At 47.6% G+C, this 20,513-nt stretch overlaps 1 protein-coding gene across 1 annotated transcript in view; it reads left to right on the top strand.

Moving 5' to 3' along the window:
- Positions 1-4,176: 4,176 nt before the first annotated feature.
- Positions 4,177-20,513, top strand: part of LOC142882813 (fibroblast growth factor 14-like) — a 40,920-nt gene continuing 24,583 nt past the window's right edge. The window contains exon 1 of the mRNA XM_076017484.1: positions 4,177-5,322. Within this exon, the coding sequence (XP_075873599.1) occupies positions 4,446-5,322 (877 nt within the window). The 5' untranslated portion in view covers positions 4,177-4,445. The remainder of the gene's footprint in view (positions 5,323-20,513) is intronic.

Genomic DNA, 20,513 nt, shown 5'->3' with positions numbered 1-20,513 from the left:
GGGGTTCGGCTGCCTGGCTGCCTGCCTTCCGCCTCGTCGTGCGCCGTAATTTCGGTCGTGGCGACGTCACGCTGGCCAACTAGTGCCCCTTGTGGTCATCAGGTGAATAGCCGTCGTTGGGAAAGAGATCATTGGATCCTGAGATGACCCGTCTGGTTTGCCCCGTGTGGTCTCGAGCAAAAGTGTTCACGTTCTGTACTTAAGTAAAAGCACGGATTTTTGTGTAAAAAAAACAAAAAAACAAAAAACAAAAACAAAAACTTTCGTAAAAGTACTTTTCAACTCCTTAAGGAAAAGCGAGAAAGCACAGGTTCTGAAATATGCTCAACTAAACAGTAAAATGTTAGCGGTTAGCGCTGCCGCCTCACAGCAAGAAGGTCATGGGTTCGATTCCGGGCCTGGGGCCTTCCTGTGTGGAGTCTGCATGTTCTCCCTGTGTCTGCGTGGGTTCTCTCCGGGTTCTCCGGCTTCCTCCCACACTCCAAAAACATGCATGTGAGGTCAATTGAAGACTCTAAATTGTCCGTAGGTGTGCATGTGAGTGTGAATGGTTGTCTGTCTCTATGTGGCCCTGCGATGAACTGGCGACTTGTCCACGGTGTCACCCTGCCTTCGCCCTATGACAGCTGGGAGGGGCTCCAGCAGACCCCTGTGACCCTGAGCTCGGGAAGAAGCGGGTATGGAAGATGAATGAATGAGAAAGTTGTGAGAGAGTAATCTGGACTGAACTGACCAGACGTCTTGCAGGAGCATCATTTTAAACAGCTTTACTACTACCAATTTACTTGAATTTTCAACTGCAGCACAACCAAACTATGATCAGTAGTAGCTATGACCACTGAGTCATTATTGAATGTTTGTTGTACACTTTTGATACTGACTAGCAATGTTTTGTTTTGTTTTTTTTTACATTTTTTATTTTTCTATGTACTAAAAACGTACTGAACAGGGACCAAAGCTGAGGTACTCCAAAATAATCTCCCTCTAAAATATGACCCAGTTTTATATTTTGCTACACAACACTAGAGTTCGAATTGCTCCATTTCAAGCACCGGCAACGAAAATAACATGTGAATTAATTTTAATAGAATTAAAGGGAATTAAGGGAGTAAAAGTAAAAAGTTGTCAACTCAAGTAAAGCACAGATACCTGAAAAATCTACTTAATAAAGTAGTCAAGTATTTCCACTTGTTTACTTTCCACCTCTGCTGACAGGACATGGAGTGAAATAAATAAACAAATAAATAATTACATTCTAAATAATACCTGCCCTCCACAGGCTCCCCTGCACACAGGCCCTCTACGTCCAAATGAGCCTCTTAGATTTTCTGCGCATGCAACTGATTCATCATGTGGTGATGTGGCCCCATTCAAGGCAGGATTCATTCATCTTGGCTAACAGCAAAGTGGGGAGGCGGCTCCAAGCTGGCGCGGCTTGCAATGGTTGGCTTCTTGCTGAGTAACAAGTTTTGTCCTGATATTAATCCCCTGACAAAACAAGAGGGCTGTGTGAAGAGTGTGATACCGCATGAACTGTTTTCAAACTCTCCCAGCTCATTTCATTTCAGATTTTTGTTTTGATTTGGATTTTTCACTTTTATATTGCGGTCTTATTGCCTGAAATGTTTTCACTTGCGTTGTCCCTGAGGTTTTTCTTTATTTTTTTTTTTAAATGTACTTTTCTGTCTACATTTTGTCAATGAACAAAAGGAGGAGGCACTGGGTGTTGCCTGTTGCCTTTAGGAGTTTTACAGCAAAAGCTGCAAGCAGTTCATCTTGTGTTTCTGTTTGCGTTTTGGACCCAATTACAGTACAGCTGACACACAGGTTAAGTTGAAGTGTCTTTAATCAGGAATCAGGCAGGACATCAAGAATCAGGCAGGGCAGGCTGGTCAAAGGCAGGACATCAGAAATCAGGCAGGACAGTTTGGTCGGAGGCAGGCAAGGTTGATGACAGTCTTTAGTCTTGAGTGCAGAAAGGTAAATAATAATCTGGCAGGGAATGAGTGGCAAGCAGGGGTTTCTATACATAACCAGTCTGATCAAAGCAGGCAAGCAGAATGGAGTTGCTTTGATGGGATGGATTGGAAAAGACTAAAGTGAAAAACAGAATGTCCAAACGGGAACAGAATGTCCAAACTGTGATTTGATGTGTTATGCAATACCTTAAGAAATGTGTTTAATTATTGTAGTTACTCTAAAAGAGGATTTTGAGCAAATCTTTGAGCAAATCTGATGCATGAAAATGTGTAGGAGTCCTGTTTTTTTTTGTTTGTTTTTTTTAAATCTTTTTATCTACAAAAGTATAAACATAAAATCTTGTATCTTCACTGCGAGGCCAAGTTCTGCACCTCTCAACCTTTTCAAATACTTCAATAGTGTTTGGCAAATACAATTCCACCATCAGTGTACCTGTGTTTAGCTAATTATACTGATCACAAATGCCCAGTTTGCAACTCTTTCAAAACCATTTGAATTATATGCAGAGTTGGCGATTGAGTAATAAAGTAATTTCTATTTGGTTGGAATAAACCTAAAACACTTGTTTATAAACTATACTCATTTGTTTATTCACTCCAACTGGATACACCTGTGTTCAACGTCTTCCGGCTCAAGCAATGCAGTCGTTCGGTGCCCGAACCACGTGCCCATGTAAGCGGCTCGTGCGGACTGTGGGCGGGAGTGGGTGGGGTATTCTGTAAACCGGAAGCACGTCGTCCTTCTAAAAACAAAATCCATTAAGTATTCATAACGGCCCTCATTTGTGTTTCGACAAAGCAAAGCAAAACAAACAAATTTGTTCGTAAGATACTTTATAGCACAAATGTCCAATAAACATAATCATGCTTAATTACTGTTTTAATATAACTTATTAGCAACAATTGTTATTCACCTCCCTGTTTTCTCGTATTACTCTCTAGATTCTTGATTTATTTGTTGGTATATTTTTGTTTTACCTATTAACCTCTTATTTTTTTGTAAAGTGCCTTTTAGGACTTTGAAAAATGCTCTTTTAAGAAAATGTATTATTATTATTGCTATTATTATTGCTATTATTATTATTATTATTATCATCATTATTATTATTATTATTATTATTATTATTATTATTATTATTATTATTATTATTATTATTATTTTGGCAGTCCCCATTAACACCTTGCACAGGAATTTTTCATTTTCCTTGGATGTGCATAGTTTGCTGTGTTGTAATCAACATTATTTTCTCCTCTGTATTTCAGTTTGAGCAAAATGTAGCCTTCTTTTTTTTCGACCCAAAGCTGTCGTTTGAGTTGTTGAACGAAAACAAACAAACAAATGAAACTAATTAAATTTTAAAAGACGGCATTCGTGTCGCTGAAAAACAAAACCATGAAGGCAGATCATTTTGATTTATTGAGAACTAATTTGACCTCATATTTACTCGTACCCTGCTTTCAAAGAGAGACGCAAAACTTCAGACACCCGCTGAGTTTGGGAACGAACGGCGCGCTTCTCTTATTGTGAAAGCGGAACGGAACAGGTGCGTCGCTCTGACTTTCTCCCATTTGTTGCTGGGTGCTGCTCGCGAGACGCTCAGTGCGCCTCCTCCTCGCACCCCCACCGGCCGACGGTCGTCCCCAACGACGCTGCCCAACGAAGAAGAACCCCGGAGGCAGGAGACAGGAACGAGAGGGGCTGGACCAGCACTACTTGTTTCCTTTCTTCTCAGTCTTCTTCTCCCCTTTCCACTTCTTCTAGTCTACGTCTACTGGACTAGGCAAGAACCGCAGTCCATCAGCAAGGTGAGAGGAGGGGGAGAGGAGCCAGGCAGCAGCAGCAGCAGCAGCGGCGGCGGCAGCAGCAGCAGCAGCAGCGTCTTGGCGCATTGGAGCTTATGGATTATTAAGAAGTGGAGGCCGAAACGCAAATGAAATATTCATAAGGACTTTCCCCCCCCCTATACACACACCCACATCGAAAGAGGACGGTTAAAAACTGTGCGGACTCCACACCGGAGACTTCTATTTTTTTCGTCGTGTTATTTCCCGCAGTGATTGGCTGCTGGCCGCTCCGCGCGCTCCCACTGACCGCCGGAGATCAGAGGACTGACGCGGGGTTGAAGGATTTCTGCATCCGTAGCGAGCCAGCGAGTGCGCGCGTGTGCGTGCGCACTGTGTGAGCGTGTGCGCCTCGCGAGTGTGCGCGCGTGTTTGGAAAGGAGCCCCCCCGCCAGCCCCTCACCGCCACCCCCCCTGCTGCAGTACTTGCCTGGCTGTACCGCGCAGGGCGCAGGGATGCCACCGACTTTCTGACGGACGCCCGGCACCCACTCACCCGCCCACCCCCTCCCTGGCACCCACCCACCCACACGCACGCACGGACGGAGGGACGCACCGGCCAAACCCCCCTAAACCCACCACCACCACCACCACCACCACCACCCCTGACAAATCCCCACTAATATGCAATGGTTTTTTGTGCAGAAGCCGACAGCCGCCACCGCCGCCGCGTACCGACGACTTCACGCTGACGCCGCCGCCGCATGCCCGTCCGCCTCCTCCTCCTCCGCCGCCGCCGCCGCTCCTCTCCCCGGCAGCAGACGACGCCATTTGAAGAGGAGCGCTCGGGGGCTTTTCACGCCGCGGCGGCCGGGCGGCAGCACCAACACCAGCAGCACCAGCAGCACCAGCAGCACCAACACCTGCAGCAGCGGCAGCAGCAGCAGCAGCAGCAGCAGCGATCGATCCTCCTCCTCCTCCTCCTCCTCCTGCGCCGCCGCCACCGCTGAGGACCACCGGCCGCTGGGGCTGCCGGAGGAGAGAAGCGCCCCGGCCGCCACCGCCACCGCCGCCGCTGCAGCGGTCGCTCTTTTCCTGCCACACGGGGACGACGACGCGGAATACGTGCGGCGGCTGCTGCCGCTGCTGCTGCTGCTCCCACCCGACTTCGCGGAGGAAGCGGGCGGCGAGGAAGCGGGCGAGTGGCCGGGCTGCCTGCTCCTGCTCCTCCTGTCTATGGTGCACATCGGCAGGAGCAAGCACTGCCTAGCGGAGCCCGACAGCTGGCCGGCTCTGCTGGCATGCAAACAGGGGGGCGGACCAGCCCCCATGCGGTGGGTGAATTTTAGGCTGCTGCTGCCGCATCTGGAGCGCCTCTCGTCTCCCGCCTCCTTCTCCTCCTCCTCCTCCTCTTCGTCTTCCGCCACCACCACCACCTCCTCCTCCTCCCCCGTCTCGGCCAAATCCATGCGGTTTATTTGGAGCAACATTTTCAGCAAAGGATCGCATATGCTGCAGTGTCTTTGTGGCAGGAGCCTCAAGAAAAACAAGAACCCAACTGGTGAGTTTTTTGGCGCGCGCTCTCGTGTGCGTGCGTGCGTGTGTGTGTTTCTGCGTGAAGGTGCGGATTTTTTTTTTTTCTTCTCAAGGTGTCGCGCAGACTTTTCTTGCGCGCACGAGAAGTGTGCACAGTGCGTGCCTGCGCGCGCGCTTTGGCTCGACTGCTGCTGCTGCTGCTGCTGCTTCCTCCGCAATCGCAGTTGTGCATTGCGAGTGAGTGAGTGCAGGGTGAGGAGGGGGTGGGGTAGACAGGGGCATTATGGGATGTTTGGGTTAGAACTTATGAGCTGATTACACTGACATGGGGTTCGCGAGGGGGCCTACATGTGCGTGGCAGAGATGCTGCAGGGGCGAAAAAACAAGTCCAATGCAGCATGCAGGGTCTAGGTGACGCTAACTTGCATTGTTAAACAGCACATGGCCTTATTCAGACCCCCCCCCCCCCCCCCCCCCCAACTCCCTTGCATGCCGGGCCATAGACAGGAGGTCCACAGGGTCCAGGGGTTCTAGAGCATCTAGAGAGGGTGCAGGGGTTCCAGGGAGTCCAGGGGGTTCAGAGGGTCCAGGGGGTTCCAGTGGTTCCAGAGGGTCCATGAGGTCCAGGGGGTTCCAGGAGGTCCAGGGGGTCCAGAGGGTTCCAGAGGTTCCAGGGGGTCTAGAGGGTCCAGGGGGTCCAGAGGGCCCTGGGCTTCCAGTGGGTTCAGAAGGTTCAGGGGGTCCAGAGGGTTCAGAGTTTCCAGGGGGTCTAGAGGGTCCAGGGGTTCCAGAGGGTTCAGGGGATCCAGGGGGTTCAGAGTTTCCAGGGGTTCCAGAGGGTTCAGAGGGTTCAGGGGATCCAGGGGGTTCAGAAGGTCCAGGGGGTCCAGAGTTTCCAGGGGGTCTAGAGGGTCCAGGGGTTCCAGAGTGTTCAGAGGGTTCAGGGGATCCAGAGGGTTCAGAAGGTCCAGGGGGTCCAGAGTTTCCAGGGGGTCTAGAGGGTCCAGGGGTTCCAGAGGGTTCAGAGGGTTCAGGGGATCCAAGGGGTTCAGAAGGTCCAGGGGGTCCAGAGTTTCCAGGGGGTCTAGAGGGTCCAGGGGTTCCAGAGGGTTCAGAGGGTCCATAGGATCCAGGGGGTCTGGACACATGAACGCAAAAATGCTGCTATGCTGCTATGCTGCGTTCAGGGCAGTTCAGCACCCTGCCCCGCCCCCCCCCCCCCCCGCTTTTTTTTTAAGAGGATGTTTGCAGCAACTTTACTTGCTCCCATCCAGCTCGCAGTCTTGCAGCCACACACACACGCACGCACAAACACACACTCACACACACACACACACACACACACACACACACACACACGCTAGAAGTCCCGTGTTGTGCTCAGGTTCTCTGGCCTATCAGCAACCAGATTGAACAAAGACCGCCCCTTGAACTTGCATCCACTTTTCCAGCAAGCTAGCACTAAGGCGCACATTTCTGCAAGCCTAGTGATGTCACAAAGGGCACTTTGATGCTGAATCAGCGGAATCAACTCTCAGGTCACGCTCTGAGACCGCAGAAGATCCAACAGCCCACCATCAGGACCTTTTTCCCTTTTCTTTTTGCGGGAGGCTTCAAACAGCGGGCTAAGTGCGGCGCCGCTCCCTGCTGAATCCTGTTGCGTTTCTCTGCGGGGTCCGTGGTGACGGATGAGAACAGGCATGCGACACATGACACAAGGCACATGCACAGCCCGGGCTGTTGTGTCGCAACGCCGGGGCTCGGCAGGCCCAACGGCACATTGACATTGGCTTTGCAACAGGAAGTGGACATTGTTTTGTCAATTATTGGCGTATTGACACTGCAACACAGAGCTGGCCCCACTTCCAGCCACGCGTCTGTTTAGAGGACAACCGGCGAGGCAACTTTGTGCAACCCAGATAGCGATAGATAGAGAGATGTTGTGTTATTGCAGCTTATTTTGGATCTTGTGTGTGTGTTTTTTTTTTTGCTTGCCATTTGAACACGTTTAAAGGAATCCTGGCAAGGAATGTACGCTCAAAACATCAGGCAGCGTGCAAGAAGTTTTCTGATGAGGCAGTTTTTTATCGTAATATTGCAGAAAAACTCTGTCTAGGAAGTTCAAAAACAGGCACTTCCTGCCCCTGGATTTCATTTTTGTTGTTGTTACTGTTGTTGAGATAGAATAGAGGAGAATAAAACTTTAAATTCACATTGTTACAGCAGCAATAGAACACAAGACAGAACAGTGTCCATGTTTATATGTCCGGAGCAATGACACCATCAACAGTGAAATATAACAATCATAAGAAAGATGATAAAAAAAAACTAATAAATAGGATAAGACATAGAACATATAGGCAGTTTAAAGTGCTTGGGCTTGTGTGATATCATTCATGGTGCGACGTAATGTGCAATTTGCACACTGAAAAAGTAAACACGGTGAGTCAACAACGACTGCAGGTTTTTAGCTGCTTGAAGTGCCAACTACAAAAGCTAAAAAAATATATATATATTTTCGCAAACCAAACAACACCTTGTTGCATATTGTCACAAACAATAGTGACTGCTAACAGAAACCCCGCAAAATGATCTTAAAACCTGAATTAACTGAGAATTATATGCACTTCCTGTAAAAACGGGGCTCCACAATAATCAGGGCGCAGGAGCCGTCGGTGAGGAGAACGCAACAGTGTTTACAAAAACTTTCGCTAGGAGTCCTCGTTTGAGCCATGGATGACTTTAATGTAACAAAGACGGGAGTGGAGGCGTGGTGTGAACACCACCTCAGCCTCATCGGAACCGCTGTATTTTTGCAAGAACAGCGCCTCTGTGTTTGCAGGAATTTTATTTTGAGTGAGCTCATAAGAAAACAACACAAAAGCAAACTCTGCGGCCACCAAGCAAAGCCGTGACGCCTAGTCCGAGATAAAAATATCTCCGGTTGTGTGCGGCCTCTGTCTCTGACTCATAAAGTTTAACTTTTTTCCTTTGAACGTTGTTTCCCTCCTGGGAAACGCATCTAATCAACTCGCTGGGAAATCCCAGCCCTCTGAGGGAGTGGACGGAGAGACTTAAAACCACCAATCACAGTAGATTAAAGGTGAAGGCAAATGAACCCCGATCAATACCGATGTGGCGGTGCAGAGGAAGGCGCCAATTTACCAAATGACTAATTTGCTAAGCTGAACCCCCCTCCCCCCACCGTGGTCACGTGACCACTCTGTGCCCTTTTTGTTTTCTTGTCTTGCCGCTCTTCCTAAAAGTTCGGGTCTGTAAACCCTTTTCCCGGATGTCGCGAGTTTTCCAGTTTCAAGGCAGCAACTGAGATATCAAGGCGACTCGTTTTGCCGCAGAGACACACAAAAGGTCAGTTTAAAGGCCAGAGTTTGCACTGCGACTCGTAGGTAGGGGGTGGAGTAAGTGTCAGAAACTTGCCTTAAGCCCATGGCTGGGCAAACTTTTTGACTGGTGGAGCCACAATGGGTTCTAAAATGTGACAGAGGGGGCCGGAGCAGCAGCAGATGGATGTAGTGTTTTGGTGGCCCACCTCATAGGAGGAAAAACGATATCATGGGATGTGTAGAAAACATGTGCTCTTATGTCAATTGAAATATCTGTCTTTGATGCCCCACGGCATTTAGCTCTTAATCCAAATGACTCTTAAAACTGATGAAAAAAATGGATAAAATGCAGCTGTTTTATTGCTTACTATTAATATAATTTATTCAAGTTTGGTGGGCCAGATTAAATAGCCTAACGGGCTGCATATGGCCCCCGGGCCATAGTTTGCCTGGCGTAGTTTGGTAGATCCCGTAACTTGAATCTGGACGTGTATGTGTTTGCTCCCGCATATCTGAAGTTGGGACGGGAATTCTGCCGACTCGGCATCTGTCCACTGGCTGAGCGTCCCGTAGGGGAGAACTATGTTGAACCACCACTGGTGCATGTGCGTGCGTCCGTCCGTGTGTGCGTTGACCCCGTTTCTCTCCGCGTGGCTCGAGGTCCGAAGATTTGACCCACGCAACGTAGCAGTTTTGAACTCAAGCATTTCAAACAGTGATGATGAATTCCAGCCTGATCTGCAAAGTCTTGGCGATCACAGCACGGTTCTTGAGTAATTTCAAGATCCATTTTGTCTCGGAGGTCAAGTCAGGTCACCTGAGGGCACTTGTGGCTTTAAATGCACGTGGAATAGTTCCTTTCAAAATAAAACTCCTCCTGCCATCACCTCCCCCACGGCTCTTGGACTCAGGGATGTTTACCCGATGACATGTGATCATGGCCTTGTCTTCCAAGAGTTTGAATGAATTTTGGAGTGGGCGGGGCAGAGAAGGGGACCGTCCAATCAGGCGGGGTCATCGTCATTCATTGTTAAAGCACAATACAAGTGAACCAGGCGGCGAGTTTCACTCGCTTTGCATCCCGCGTGGCTTGACCCACATAGAGGAGACTTCCGGCCGTCTCCGGCCGTACGTTGGACCGCACGCCCTCCTCCCCCCTTCCTCCTCTTCTTCCACCTCCTCCTCCTCCGTGACACTGCCATTAAGGCACCGCGCCTCATGTTTTATTCAGACGGCGGAGCGTGAGCGGCGGCGTCGGTGCCAGCTCGCATCTGTCTCCGTCGGCGGAAAAGGCACGCACGGCGCCCAGATGTGCGGGACGACGACGCCGAATGCGCGCCGTTTGGCCACAAAAGTGGCCCCCTACCCGCCTCCTCCACCACCCAACGTTGCGAAAGCTGATGAGCTGACAAAACGGTGACAGGCATCACAGTTGATGCCTGTCCTCGGAGGTCACGTAGGGAGTTTTGGTGCAACGCTTTAATACGCTTTCTTCTATGTGTGTGTGTGTGTGTGCACACGTGTGCTACAGGGCGCACTCATTAGCTCGCGGCCTGGTTGTCCAAACACACTGACTCGGCAGAAACGACGCTGTGACTTTGCCGGCTCCGTCCCTCCCACCCCCAGCGCACGTCACATCTAACCCACGGTGCTGGGAAACTGTTAAGCTGACAACAAATGCGGCACGATTTTTGTGAGGACGATTAGCTGGATTAGCTCCTTGCGTAGCATTCAGAGATGCACATTTCTATTTTGTAAACGCAAAGCCTCACAGGGGCCTAGCTAGTGATGGGCCTGGGCAGGGCTTGTGCCCCCCACTCAGGCTTGTCACTCCCCCACCTGTCAGTAGTTGCGCTTCCATTACCCCTAGGATTGCGCAAAACCTAAATATCGCAATAAAAAACACTTGGAAAACCTCTCAAATATGGCTAAAAGGTTTTGACGCTCTCACAAGGAGGTTTTTCAGACGTATTGATTTTGAGGTATATCGCAAAAGTGTCACGGAAACACTTTTTTTTTCACATTTACATGTCAGCCGACGTGATGGGGTCCCGTGACCAGTTCTCTTCAAGTGAAAATGGCGCGTTATGTTTGGACGGAGGAGGAGACGGAATATTTTTTACAAGTAATCAAAGAGAAAATTATACAACCTTTTTTGACAGCAAACAAATGTAAACCAACAAAAGCAAACGTAATTCTCGTAAATCTCCCTGGACGAGATTTTATGAGAATTACGTCCAGCGGGATGAGATTTCTAAAGTCCACAACCATCTCCACTGTCTTCAGTGCGTTGAGCACCAAGTTTTTCTGGTTGCACCAGGACACCAGATGATCAATCTCTAGTCTGTAGTCGGCCTCGTCCCCATCAGAGATTAGTCCAATGAGGGTGGTGTCGACTTCAGGAGCTGACTGGTGGCTGGAGGTGCAACTGTTGGTGTACAGTGAGAAGAGGAGGGAGAGAGAACGCAGCCCTGGGGGGATCCCGTGCTGATGGTCCTCGTGTCCTTGTGTCAATGGAAACACCTGCAAATTGCAATTGTACTTTGCAGAAATTTCTAGAATTATCACTTTTATTTTGCGAAAAACTGTAATCGAAACGCAGCTTGAGTTTGTGCCAAACACTTTTATAAAAGAAAATGGTCTAAAACTCATCAGAAAAGAAACTGATTCTTTGACTAGTATCAAGTCACCGGCAGCCTTCCATGGAGGTGTTTTTACATGTTCAACCCGAGTAAATAACCTACTTTGGGGCTGTTGGTGTCGATAAAGGTGCAACTGCGTTCCGTAATGGCAGCAGTGTAATTTTCCCTGCGTGCGTGCACCTTCGTGACTGCGTGGTGTGTATTTTGGCAGCTCTCGCTCCAGCTTTCTGTCAAGAGTGAGTGAGTGCCGAGTGTTATTTTTTCCCGAGTGCACTTAAAACGGCAGCAGGGGCACCAGTAGGTTCCACTGAGAAGTGTCTTTGCGGACCTTGACGATAAGAGCGGTGAAAATTCTACCCCACCCCTTGCCGCGGGATCTGTGAAAGCGTCAAGAATTTGACAAAAATCCTGAATTACTTAGTTAAGTTGAGTTTTATTGAAGATATAAAGTTTCTGGCCAATACCACAAGCTGCCACCAGGGGGTAGTATGCATATTTGATATGTATGTATCCGTATATACAGTGCTAGCCAAAATAATATAATGTACACACATCAAGAACAAATAAAAATGTAATAAATAAATAAAATGAATATATAAATATATATATGATCGATATCTCTGTGTTGACTCTTCTTGGAAGCCAAGATTTCTGTGGTCGGCATTGTTGGCATTTTTCACGCTATCCACAGACAGGAAGAGGTATTTTGGACAACCGCTATAGCAACTCAGTTAAAAGTTAACGTCAAGTGCAATGCTCTCTAAGATTTTGCGGACCGACGAAGAGCCGCGATGGTAGGAAGTTCCCTTCCACTACTTTCTTTCGAACGACCGTCGGCCAAAGGGAAGCACATAGCCTTAACACGCGAAAACCGCAGCTAATTCTGGCTTAACGCTAACAGCTTACGTCACCCTTTCTCAGCACCTCCTCCAGCTCTTTATCACCCGCCTTTCTCAACTTCTCCTCTCCTTTGCCGGGCCTCTCCCTCACACACACTTGAACTGACTTTTTCGTCCCAAGTCGACTTCCAACCGATGACAGGCCGCCCGACACAGTCGGCTTATCTGCCCAACTCGCCATGCGAGTGTGTCACCGCGTACCAACACATTTGAGGGCTGCATTGGGGTGTGTGCGCTTATTAGGAGCCCCTGGTTGAGTGCGTTTCAGTGATGGACTTTGAGTTTATTCTAAAGGTAGCAGAGAGGAGAGTAAAGGCGGCTCTGGGCAAAGCTGAAGAAGGTAAGATTTCTGCTTTTACAACAAGTGTAGAGGCAGCGGGGTCCTTGCACAGACCCTGTTTTGTAGCAGGAAAAAAAGTGCTTGAAACAAACTGAATGAGCAACTTTGACAATTGTGATTATTAAAACTAGTTGAACACCTAAACCAGTTAGTGGTTTAGGTGTTCAACCAGGGGCTCCCAATAATACATAGATATGACTTTCTTCTGAAGGATGGCCTCTCCTATGTATTTTTTTGACTTCTTATTTTTGTCTGCGCTGCTGACAAATACCTTCAGTCAATTGGCCACATGTCGAGCCTCCAAAATCGTTTGATTTTTGAGTGACTTGACACGTGGAAAACCCTCCAACAAAAAAATACCTTTTAATTAGCGTCACAAGAAAAATTTGTCCTCAGCTCTTAATAAAGACACTTCCAAAACACTTTTGATGGTAAACACCCCTTAATTCTTTATTTCTTTTTTCTTTTTTACAAGTTACCGCTCATGTAATGTGCCGATCAGGAGCGAATTCATGCAGTTTTTCAATGTGGCATGTTTGACTCAGGAGTCTCTAATCCAAACTACAATTTTTGCACAGGTGGTAGTGTGAAGTGCTACAACAGGGGGCGCTCTTTTAAGAGCTTCCGTTTGTTTAAAATGGGCTTTGTTGCCTCAGTGAGACGCACTACTCCCAGACCAGGATTGTGACGCCTGCATCCTCACAAAGAGGGATTTTTTTTTCTACACCCGCACTGACATCACTGACTTTTACATCCTGTACACAGCGGCTCCTTGAATGCAGACGTGTGTGTGGGGCAAATGAGATTAGTCAGAGGTCTCATCAGCTTTGCTGTCAGCCTCAGAAATGCCTTTTCATCACCCGCACGCTGCCACCGCCGCCGCCGTGTCACTCTGTTGCTCATCCGCAGGGACAGCTCTGCTGCGTCACCTCGGATTTTGACTCCATAGGGCCTTTTATTTTTGATTTTGCTTTTTTTGTTTGTGGCCATCCTTAAAAGATGCAACGTAGCTGGAATGAGGAGTTCTCACCAAGCATCCAAATCGCAATGACTACACTACCAGTCAAAAGTTTGGACACATACTTCTGATTTAATGGTTTTTATTTCATTTGCATGACTATTTACATTGTAGATTGTCACTCATGGCATCGAAACTATGAATGAACACATATGCAATATGCATTAAACAAAAAGTGTGAAATAACTCAAACAAGTTTTGTATTTTAGATGATCTAGAGTAGCCACCCTTCATATAAAATATATGTAACATAACATATTGAGGTATTTCACATTTTTATTCTTTTGCCACGTTAATCCACTATCTTGCTCATATATTTGATGTCTTCAGTATGTACAGTATCTACAGTGTAGAAAGTAGTAAAGATAAAGAAACAGGTGTGTCCAGACTTTTGACTGGTAGTGTGTGTACCTTCAACTTTCACTGCAAAATAGTCCAAATACCCCTCCATTCTCATTTTGAGATCTTTTTGTGCGCACATGAATGCAACTATGAAAGTTTTTGTATTTGGCTTTTGTGGCGTGAAATTGATGCACGTCACATATTTGTATACCGTTAGTTAACGGACTTCATAAGGTCTGCCAACATCAAACTTGATGTCTCACCAAAGACAAAAGAACAGGCGAACCAAGAAGTGGTCGGCAACACAGTTGCGAAACGTGCAAAAACAACCAGCTGACTTGTTTGGGACGGAAACGGACTGGCTGACCCGTGACGTTAGCCCAGCTCCAGGATGAAACCGCCGCGGCTGCCCGTTAAAGGGCCGGCGTGCCAGGGAAACGCTGCTGGGATTTGTGGCTTTAACAGCTGAGTGCAGCTAGTGGGGAACCACTTCATTTCCCTCCAGCTGTAAAGAGTGTGCTTTGCGGTGGCGCACACACACACACACACACACACACACACACACACACACACACACACACACACACACACAGGGGCAGGATAGAAAATAAATTCATTATAGATGGATGTATTCGATTTCCGTGGTAATGTTCCAGCGTAGCCACTTTGTGCTGCTCGTAGCGGATGGCGCAGTGTGTGTGTGTGTGTGTGTGTGTGTGTGCACGTCTGCTAATTTAATTCTCATGTGGTATTTTTGTGGCTTCTTATTTCAATAGAGTCCGCGCTAACAATGAGCCGACGCGCAAATTCAACGACTACATTTACATGCACAGCTTAATCGAGCTGTGCTCAAATTCGATTTTCTCATCTTATCTGATTTCTTTCTTAGTCCCAGTATACATGCTGCTGAGAAAATCGAATTATTCACGGGAACGTGTCCTCCTCAACACTAGGGGGCGATATGAGTCTTTTCTGCGTGTTAATTTCTGGTTAAACTTACAAGACAACTCATTGCAAATCCTTTTCGGAGAACACACACACGCACATGCATTGTAAACTTTAACTAAGGCGTATGCTTGAAGGAGAAATTCAAATTCCAATCGCATTATCTGGGTGTCTTCATCAGAGTTCTCCGACTCCAATCGGAGTTCTCAAACTCCGATTTTAGTAGGACTAACGCGATTACATGCACTTCACCTGTCCAGTCATAGTCGGACTAAGGCAATAATTCGGTTTTCTCGAGTTTCACGTAAACGTAGTGAGCGAGGGGCGCACAGGTGGCTGCCCCTGTGTGGCAAGGGTGCAGAAATGCATGTTTGCGCTCCGTGGCCCAGCATGGTTCGCGTGTTGTCCATCGCCATTACACATTGCTCATAGAATTGAATGGTTTGAAAGCGTGAGTGGATGGATGAATGATTTTAAACTCATTCTCAAGACTTGCTCCTCCCTGTCTTGGACACCAAGCCCCGCCTCCTCCCAATCAGACCTGTTTTATGGAGGTCCCCTCCCCCCTCCAATCTCTTCCCCTTCCACTCCTCCACCTCCAACCTCCTTTGGTGCTTCTGACTTTTTTTTGGGAAGGGAAAGATCTGGGGCGATTATGTAACCCTGCTCTGACGCAGAATTCTCCCCATTTCTCAAGCTTTTTTTCCCCCTCTTTTTTTCTTTTTTCCCCCTCCGTGATGCATCGGAAAAATGAAAGGCTGACGACCTGAGCGTCCTGTTGCACTGCAATCCCAAGTCTGCTTCTTTCTTTTTCATTTCTCTTCTCCTCCTCTGGGGAAAAGGTGTGCCGAACAGAAACTGGCATCCGCTGCTGTGACTTCACATGTCAGAGAAGTGACAACCCTGGAAACCTATAAGGGCACTTCCGGGGGATATTCCCCTTAAAAAGTCCCTCGAGGCGTAAATGCAGGGAGCTTTTAGACGGATGGATCGATGTTAAGACTGGCTGGTGGTTTTGGTGGTGGTGGTGTGTGTGTGTGTGTGTGTGTGGGGGGGGAGGACAAACGAGGACAAACGCAGGTGAGTAGCAGGAAGTGTTTCCAAAGGGCCCCTTTGGGGCTATCGGTGAACAGAATTCTGCTAAAATACACTAAGTTGGTTTGGATTGTTTTCAATACAATAACTATTGTAATAATAGTGATAATTTTTATAGTATGAAAAAACAAACAAAAAAAAAACTTCTTGCGTCTGGCAGCAGCATTCTCTTATGTGGCGTTTCCGACAGACCGGCCACCGATGCTACTGTACGCAAGGCTTGTCCTCGAGTTTTGTTTCTCTTCTGGGTCAATTATGATTGAACAAGCTGAAACCCACTTGTGCAATTCATCAGAGTTCTGTGTCAGGTCTGTCACTGATAGTGGTCCTCTTGGAAACAACTTCTGTTGCATTAACATTGGCAGTGGATGAGATGAGTAGTTCTAAGTAGGGTAAAGTTGACTAAAGTATAGAAGTATATTTACACTTGATGTATGTAAATAGGGACAACTGTGGCTCAGGAGGTAGAGCGGGTTGTCCAATGACCGAAAGGTTCAAATCCTGCTCCATCCTAGTCTGTCGTTGTGTCCTTGGGCAAGACACTGAACCCTAAATTGCTCCCAATGGGGCTGGCAGTGCCTTGCATGGCAGCAGCCACCTATTGGTGTGTGAATGGGTGAATGAGAGGCTTTTGTAAAGTGCTTTGGGGTACTGTGAAGGTGCTGGAAAAAGCACCATGTAAGTGCAATCCCTTTACCATACTGTATTTGTACACTACCAGTGAAAAGTTTGGACACACCCTGTGATTTTAATGTCTTTTCTTTCATTCTCATCACTATTGACATTGCAGTTACTCACATGGAATTTTGTAGGAGCAAAATAAAAGTGTAAAATAACTCCACTTAACGCGTTAAACAGCCACCTTGCATAAAAAGCATATTTGGAGTTATTGAACATGTTTTTTTGCTGCATAATTACATACATCTTGCTCATATATTTGATTTGTCTTCAGTTTTTATCTGCAGTGTAGAAAGTTGTAAAGATGTGTCATTGTCTATTTCCTGTCATCCGGAATATAAAGTCTGCAATCTATTTTTCTTTTTTTCGGCAACCCATATTTTCGCTGCAGGCGGGAAACGGTATTAAAAGAACTTCAGGGTGAGATGGAGAGAGGGAGGGAGCGAGGGAGGGCATCCACCAGAGACGGCAGACAGAGATGGAGGTGAAGACAGAGGAGGTGTGTATGGAGGGGTGGATGAATAATTTAGTCCCTTCATTCCCTCCCTCGCTCCTCCCTGCTGAGTTGGTGATGTTTCAAAGATAGACTAGAAGAAGAGGAGAGAGGGGAGGAGAGGAGAGGAGAGGAGAGGCGGAACCGGGAGAGGACAGTGGAAAGAATGAAAGAGGAGCACAGGTGAAAGGATTGGAGGGAGGGGAAGGAGAAGAGGAGGAAGAGTGAGAGAGGAGAGAGGGAGGAAGACGCAGCGGAGATGGATGGGGTGATGAGGAGAGGACGGGAATGAGGGGGGGGAGAAAAGCGAAGCGAGGGAAGTTTGGTTGCGAGAAGTTGTGGGGCAGGGAGGAGGGGGGAGAGGGGGAGCTGGGAAGAAAGGGATGAAAGAGGCCAAGGAGGAGGAGTGACTAGACGAAAGATGGGGAGGACGAGGGAGGAAAATAAGAGGGTGAAGAAGCGAGAGAGAGATGAAAGGAACTGATGAGGAGCCAGCAGGTGAGGGGGTGGGGGGTCGGGGGGGGGAGTTGCGACGCAGGTATTGCGCTTGATTTCGTGTGTGTGTGTGTGTGTGTGTTCCCTCCCCCCTCCCTCCCTCTGCTTGGAGACCCACCTGCGTCACTAATCACTCGTTACCTTGGTAACAGTGGACTTCCCCACTTCTGACTACTGCTGCTCTGTGCGTGTGTGCGTGTGTGTGTGTGTGTGTGTGTGCGTGGGCGGGCGTCTGAGTGTAAATCATGACTCATCCTCAGCCCTCACTTCAGAGTGGCTATCCTCGCCCCGTCTGGGGATCACCCGCCCACATCTGTCTCCCCTCCATCCCTCCATTCCTCCATCCCTCCATCACCAGGCTCTTTCCCTGTCGGCTCCTCCCACCTGTTTTAATCCCACCTCTCTGCCGCGCTCACTCATTGATATTTCCCCGCTCGCACCACGCACGCTCCCGCGCTCGCTCGCGCGCCGCAGCGGAGCGCACGAGTAGGAGGAGAGCGCCACCTGCAGAGGTGCGGCGGCATCAACAGGTGTGCTCAGTCGATGGTCGGCGTCTATTTCAGAGCTGTAGCGTTGAAACAGGTAGTAGGGGGGGACGATAGCTGGCGCGCGCAGAGGCAGCTCCGCCTCGGAGCCTCGGGACGTTTCACCGCCGCCGTCGCAATCTCAAAGGTCGTGCGAGGTGAAGTTGTCTGAAGGAGAAATCAGGAGGGCTTTTCTTCGTCTTTAGTGTGTTTAACTGTTTGTTTGTTTGAAAAGTACCTGGCTGTAATGTCTGAAATGCTCCACACCTTGTTGTGCACTCTGAGAGTCTGACCCAAAGACATCAAAGTGGTGAAATTGCTCTACTTGCTCTCAGGGTAAATGTGACGTTATTGTTGCAAACTTTTTTCCCTGGACCTTCTAATCTGAGGATACTGCTGGATACCGCGAATGTCTCCCTGTGGATGAATAAATGATCTATCAGTCGAGCTGTCGATTGGCCGGGCTCTGCAAAAGTGACTTTGCTTTGAGATCTATTTTCAATACCCGCTTCTTCCTGCACTCAGGGTGACGGGGGTCTGCTGGAGCCTCTCCCAGCTGTCATAGGGCGAAGGCAGGGTGACACCCTGGACAAGTGGCCTAATAAGCTGCGTTTCCATGACCCCTGGAATTGCGCAAAAGCTAAATATTGCAATAAAAAACTGGTCATGGAAACACCGAAACGTGGAAAAACCTCAAATATGGCTAAAAGGTTTTGATGCTCTCATGAGGTGGTTTTTCAGTCATATCCATATAGAGAGAGGGTATATGGCAAAAGTGTCATGGAAACACCTTTTTTGCATTTACACGTCAGCGGACGTGACGTACAGGGTCATGTGACCAGTTCACTTCAACTGAAAATGACGCGTTATGTTTGGACGGAGGAGGAGGCGGAATATTTTATCAACAAGTAATGAAAGAGAAAAATATAACAAACCATTCTGGACAGCAAACAACGTTTAAAAGAAAAGAAAGAAATTTTGTACCTCCATCCTCCTCAACGTAGGGTCTCGCGGGAAGAGATTTGACGAGATTTAAGGCTTGTGCGCTTCACACCATTCAATGGAAACACCTGCAAACTGCCATTGAACTTTGTTGAAATTTTAGAAATGTCGTTTTTATTTTGTGAAAAACTGTCATGGAAACACAACTATAGAGACAAACAACCAATTGCCACGCCTACGAACAAATTTAGAGTTCCCAATTCACTTTGCATGCATGTTCTTGGACTGGGGGAGGTAGCTGGAGAACCGACGCAGTCACGGGGAGAACATGCAAACTCCACGCACAAAGGTCCCAGGCCTGGGAATCAAACCCACAAGCGCAAGCGCTAACCACTGTGCCACCATGTGAGGTCGTTTCCATTTTGGACTTCCTGCAAATTACCTCTTATTTTTCTTTCTTTCTTTATATCGGACAAACTACCAACCACGTGCTGGTTATTTTAAGACAGGACCAAAAAATGAAAACCCACACAAATAGTCCGGTGTCTAGCGTTCCATTTCATAAATGTTGAATGTTTTCAAATGTATTTGCCCGTGTTGAATTATTCAAACTCGCTCCAGAGCGGAAGCAACTCCGATGTCATAACTGAGACTCGGCACTAGGCGGTGCCAGGGCAGCTAGTGGCTGCAGTGGTCTGCGGCCGCTCTGAGGCCGGTCAGGGCACGTGTCTTTACAGTGAAGACCCCCTAGAGGGAGACCCGTAGCATTCAATCTTCACTTAAGGTGTCGCTTTTCATTTTCAGAGCAGTGCTTACTGCCCTATCCATACCGATCAATAGGCCGAGAAGAATGTATTCAACTCTTTATGGCACGGAGACGTCTGCCATGCCGATGTATTGAGAAATGTCCCTTTAAAATATATTTAAAATATATAGAAATTGTAGAATTTTGAATTTAATGCGACTAGCGTATGCAATTAACCCCAGTTAATAATGATACTAATAATACATTTTATTTAAAGGCGCCTCAAGGACACTCAAGGTCACTGTACAGAAAAAAATGAAAGACAGTAAAATTTAACACACAAACACCTTGAGACAGAGTTAAAGACAAGAATCCTGCAGCAAAAGACACACACTTAAAGCAAATAGGCCTGTTTAAAAAGGTGAGTTTTAAGACGAGATTTAAAAATGGCCAAACAGTCAATGTTTCTGATGTCCAGAGGCGGTTGAGACGTTTTTAAGATTGTGACAATGAAAAAATGAGTGGAAAAATGAAATTTTAGTTTGTTTGACTTCCTCTCCCGAATAATACAACGTTGGCTGTGTTTCCCTAGACCCTTAGAATTGCTCAAAACCTAAATAACACAATGAAAACTGGTCATGGAAACACCTAAACTTGGAAAAACCTCTCAAATATGGCTAAAAGGTTTTGACACTGTGGTTTTTCAGACATACT

The sequence above is a fragment of the Nelusetta ayraudi genome, unplaced genomic scaffold (genome assembly GCF_046127955.1).
Source record: "Nelusetta ayraudi isolate G7.1 ecotype Tasmania unplaced genomic scaffold, CSIRO-AGI_Nayr_v1 ptg000006l, whole genome shotgun sequence".
Taxonomy (NCBI): domain Eukaryota; kingdom Metazoa; phylum Chordata; class Actinopteri; order Tetraodontiformes; family Monacanthidae; genus Nelusetta; species Nelusetta ayraudi.
The sequence above is the reverse complement of the archived record's forward strand: the minus strand, read 5'-3'. Positions and strand labels throughout refer to the sequence as shown.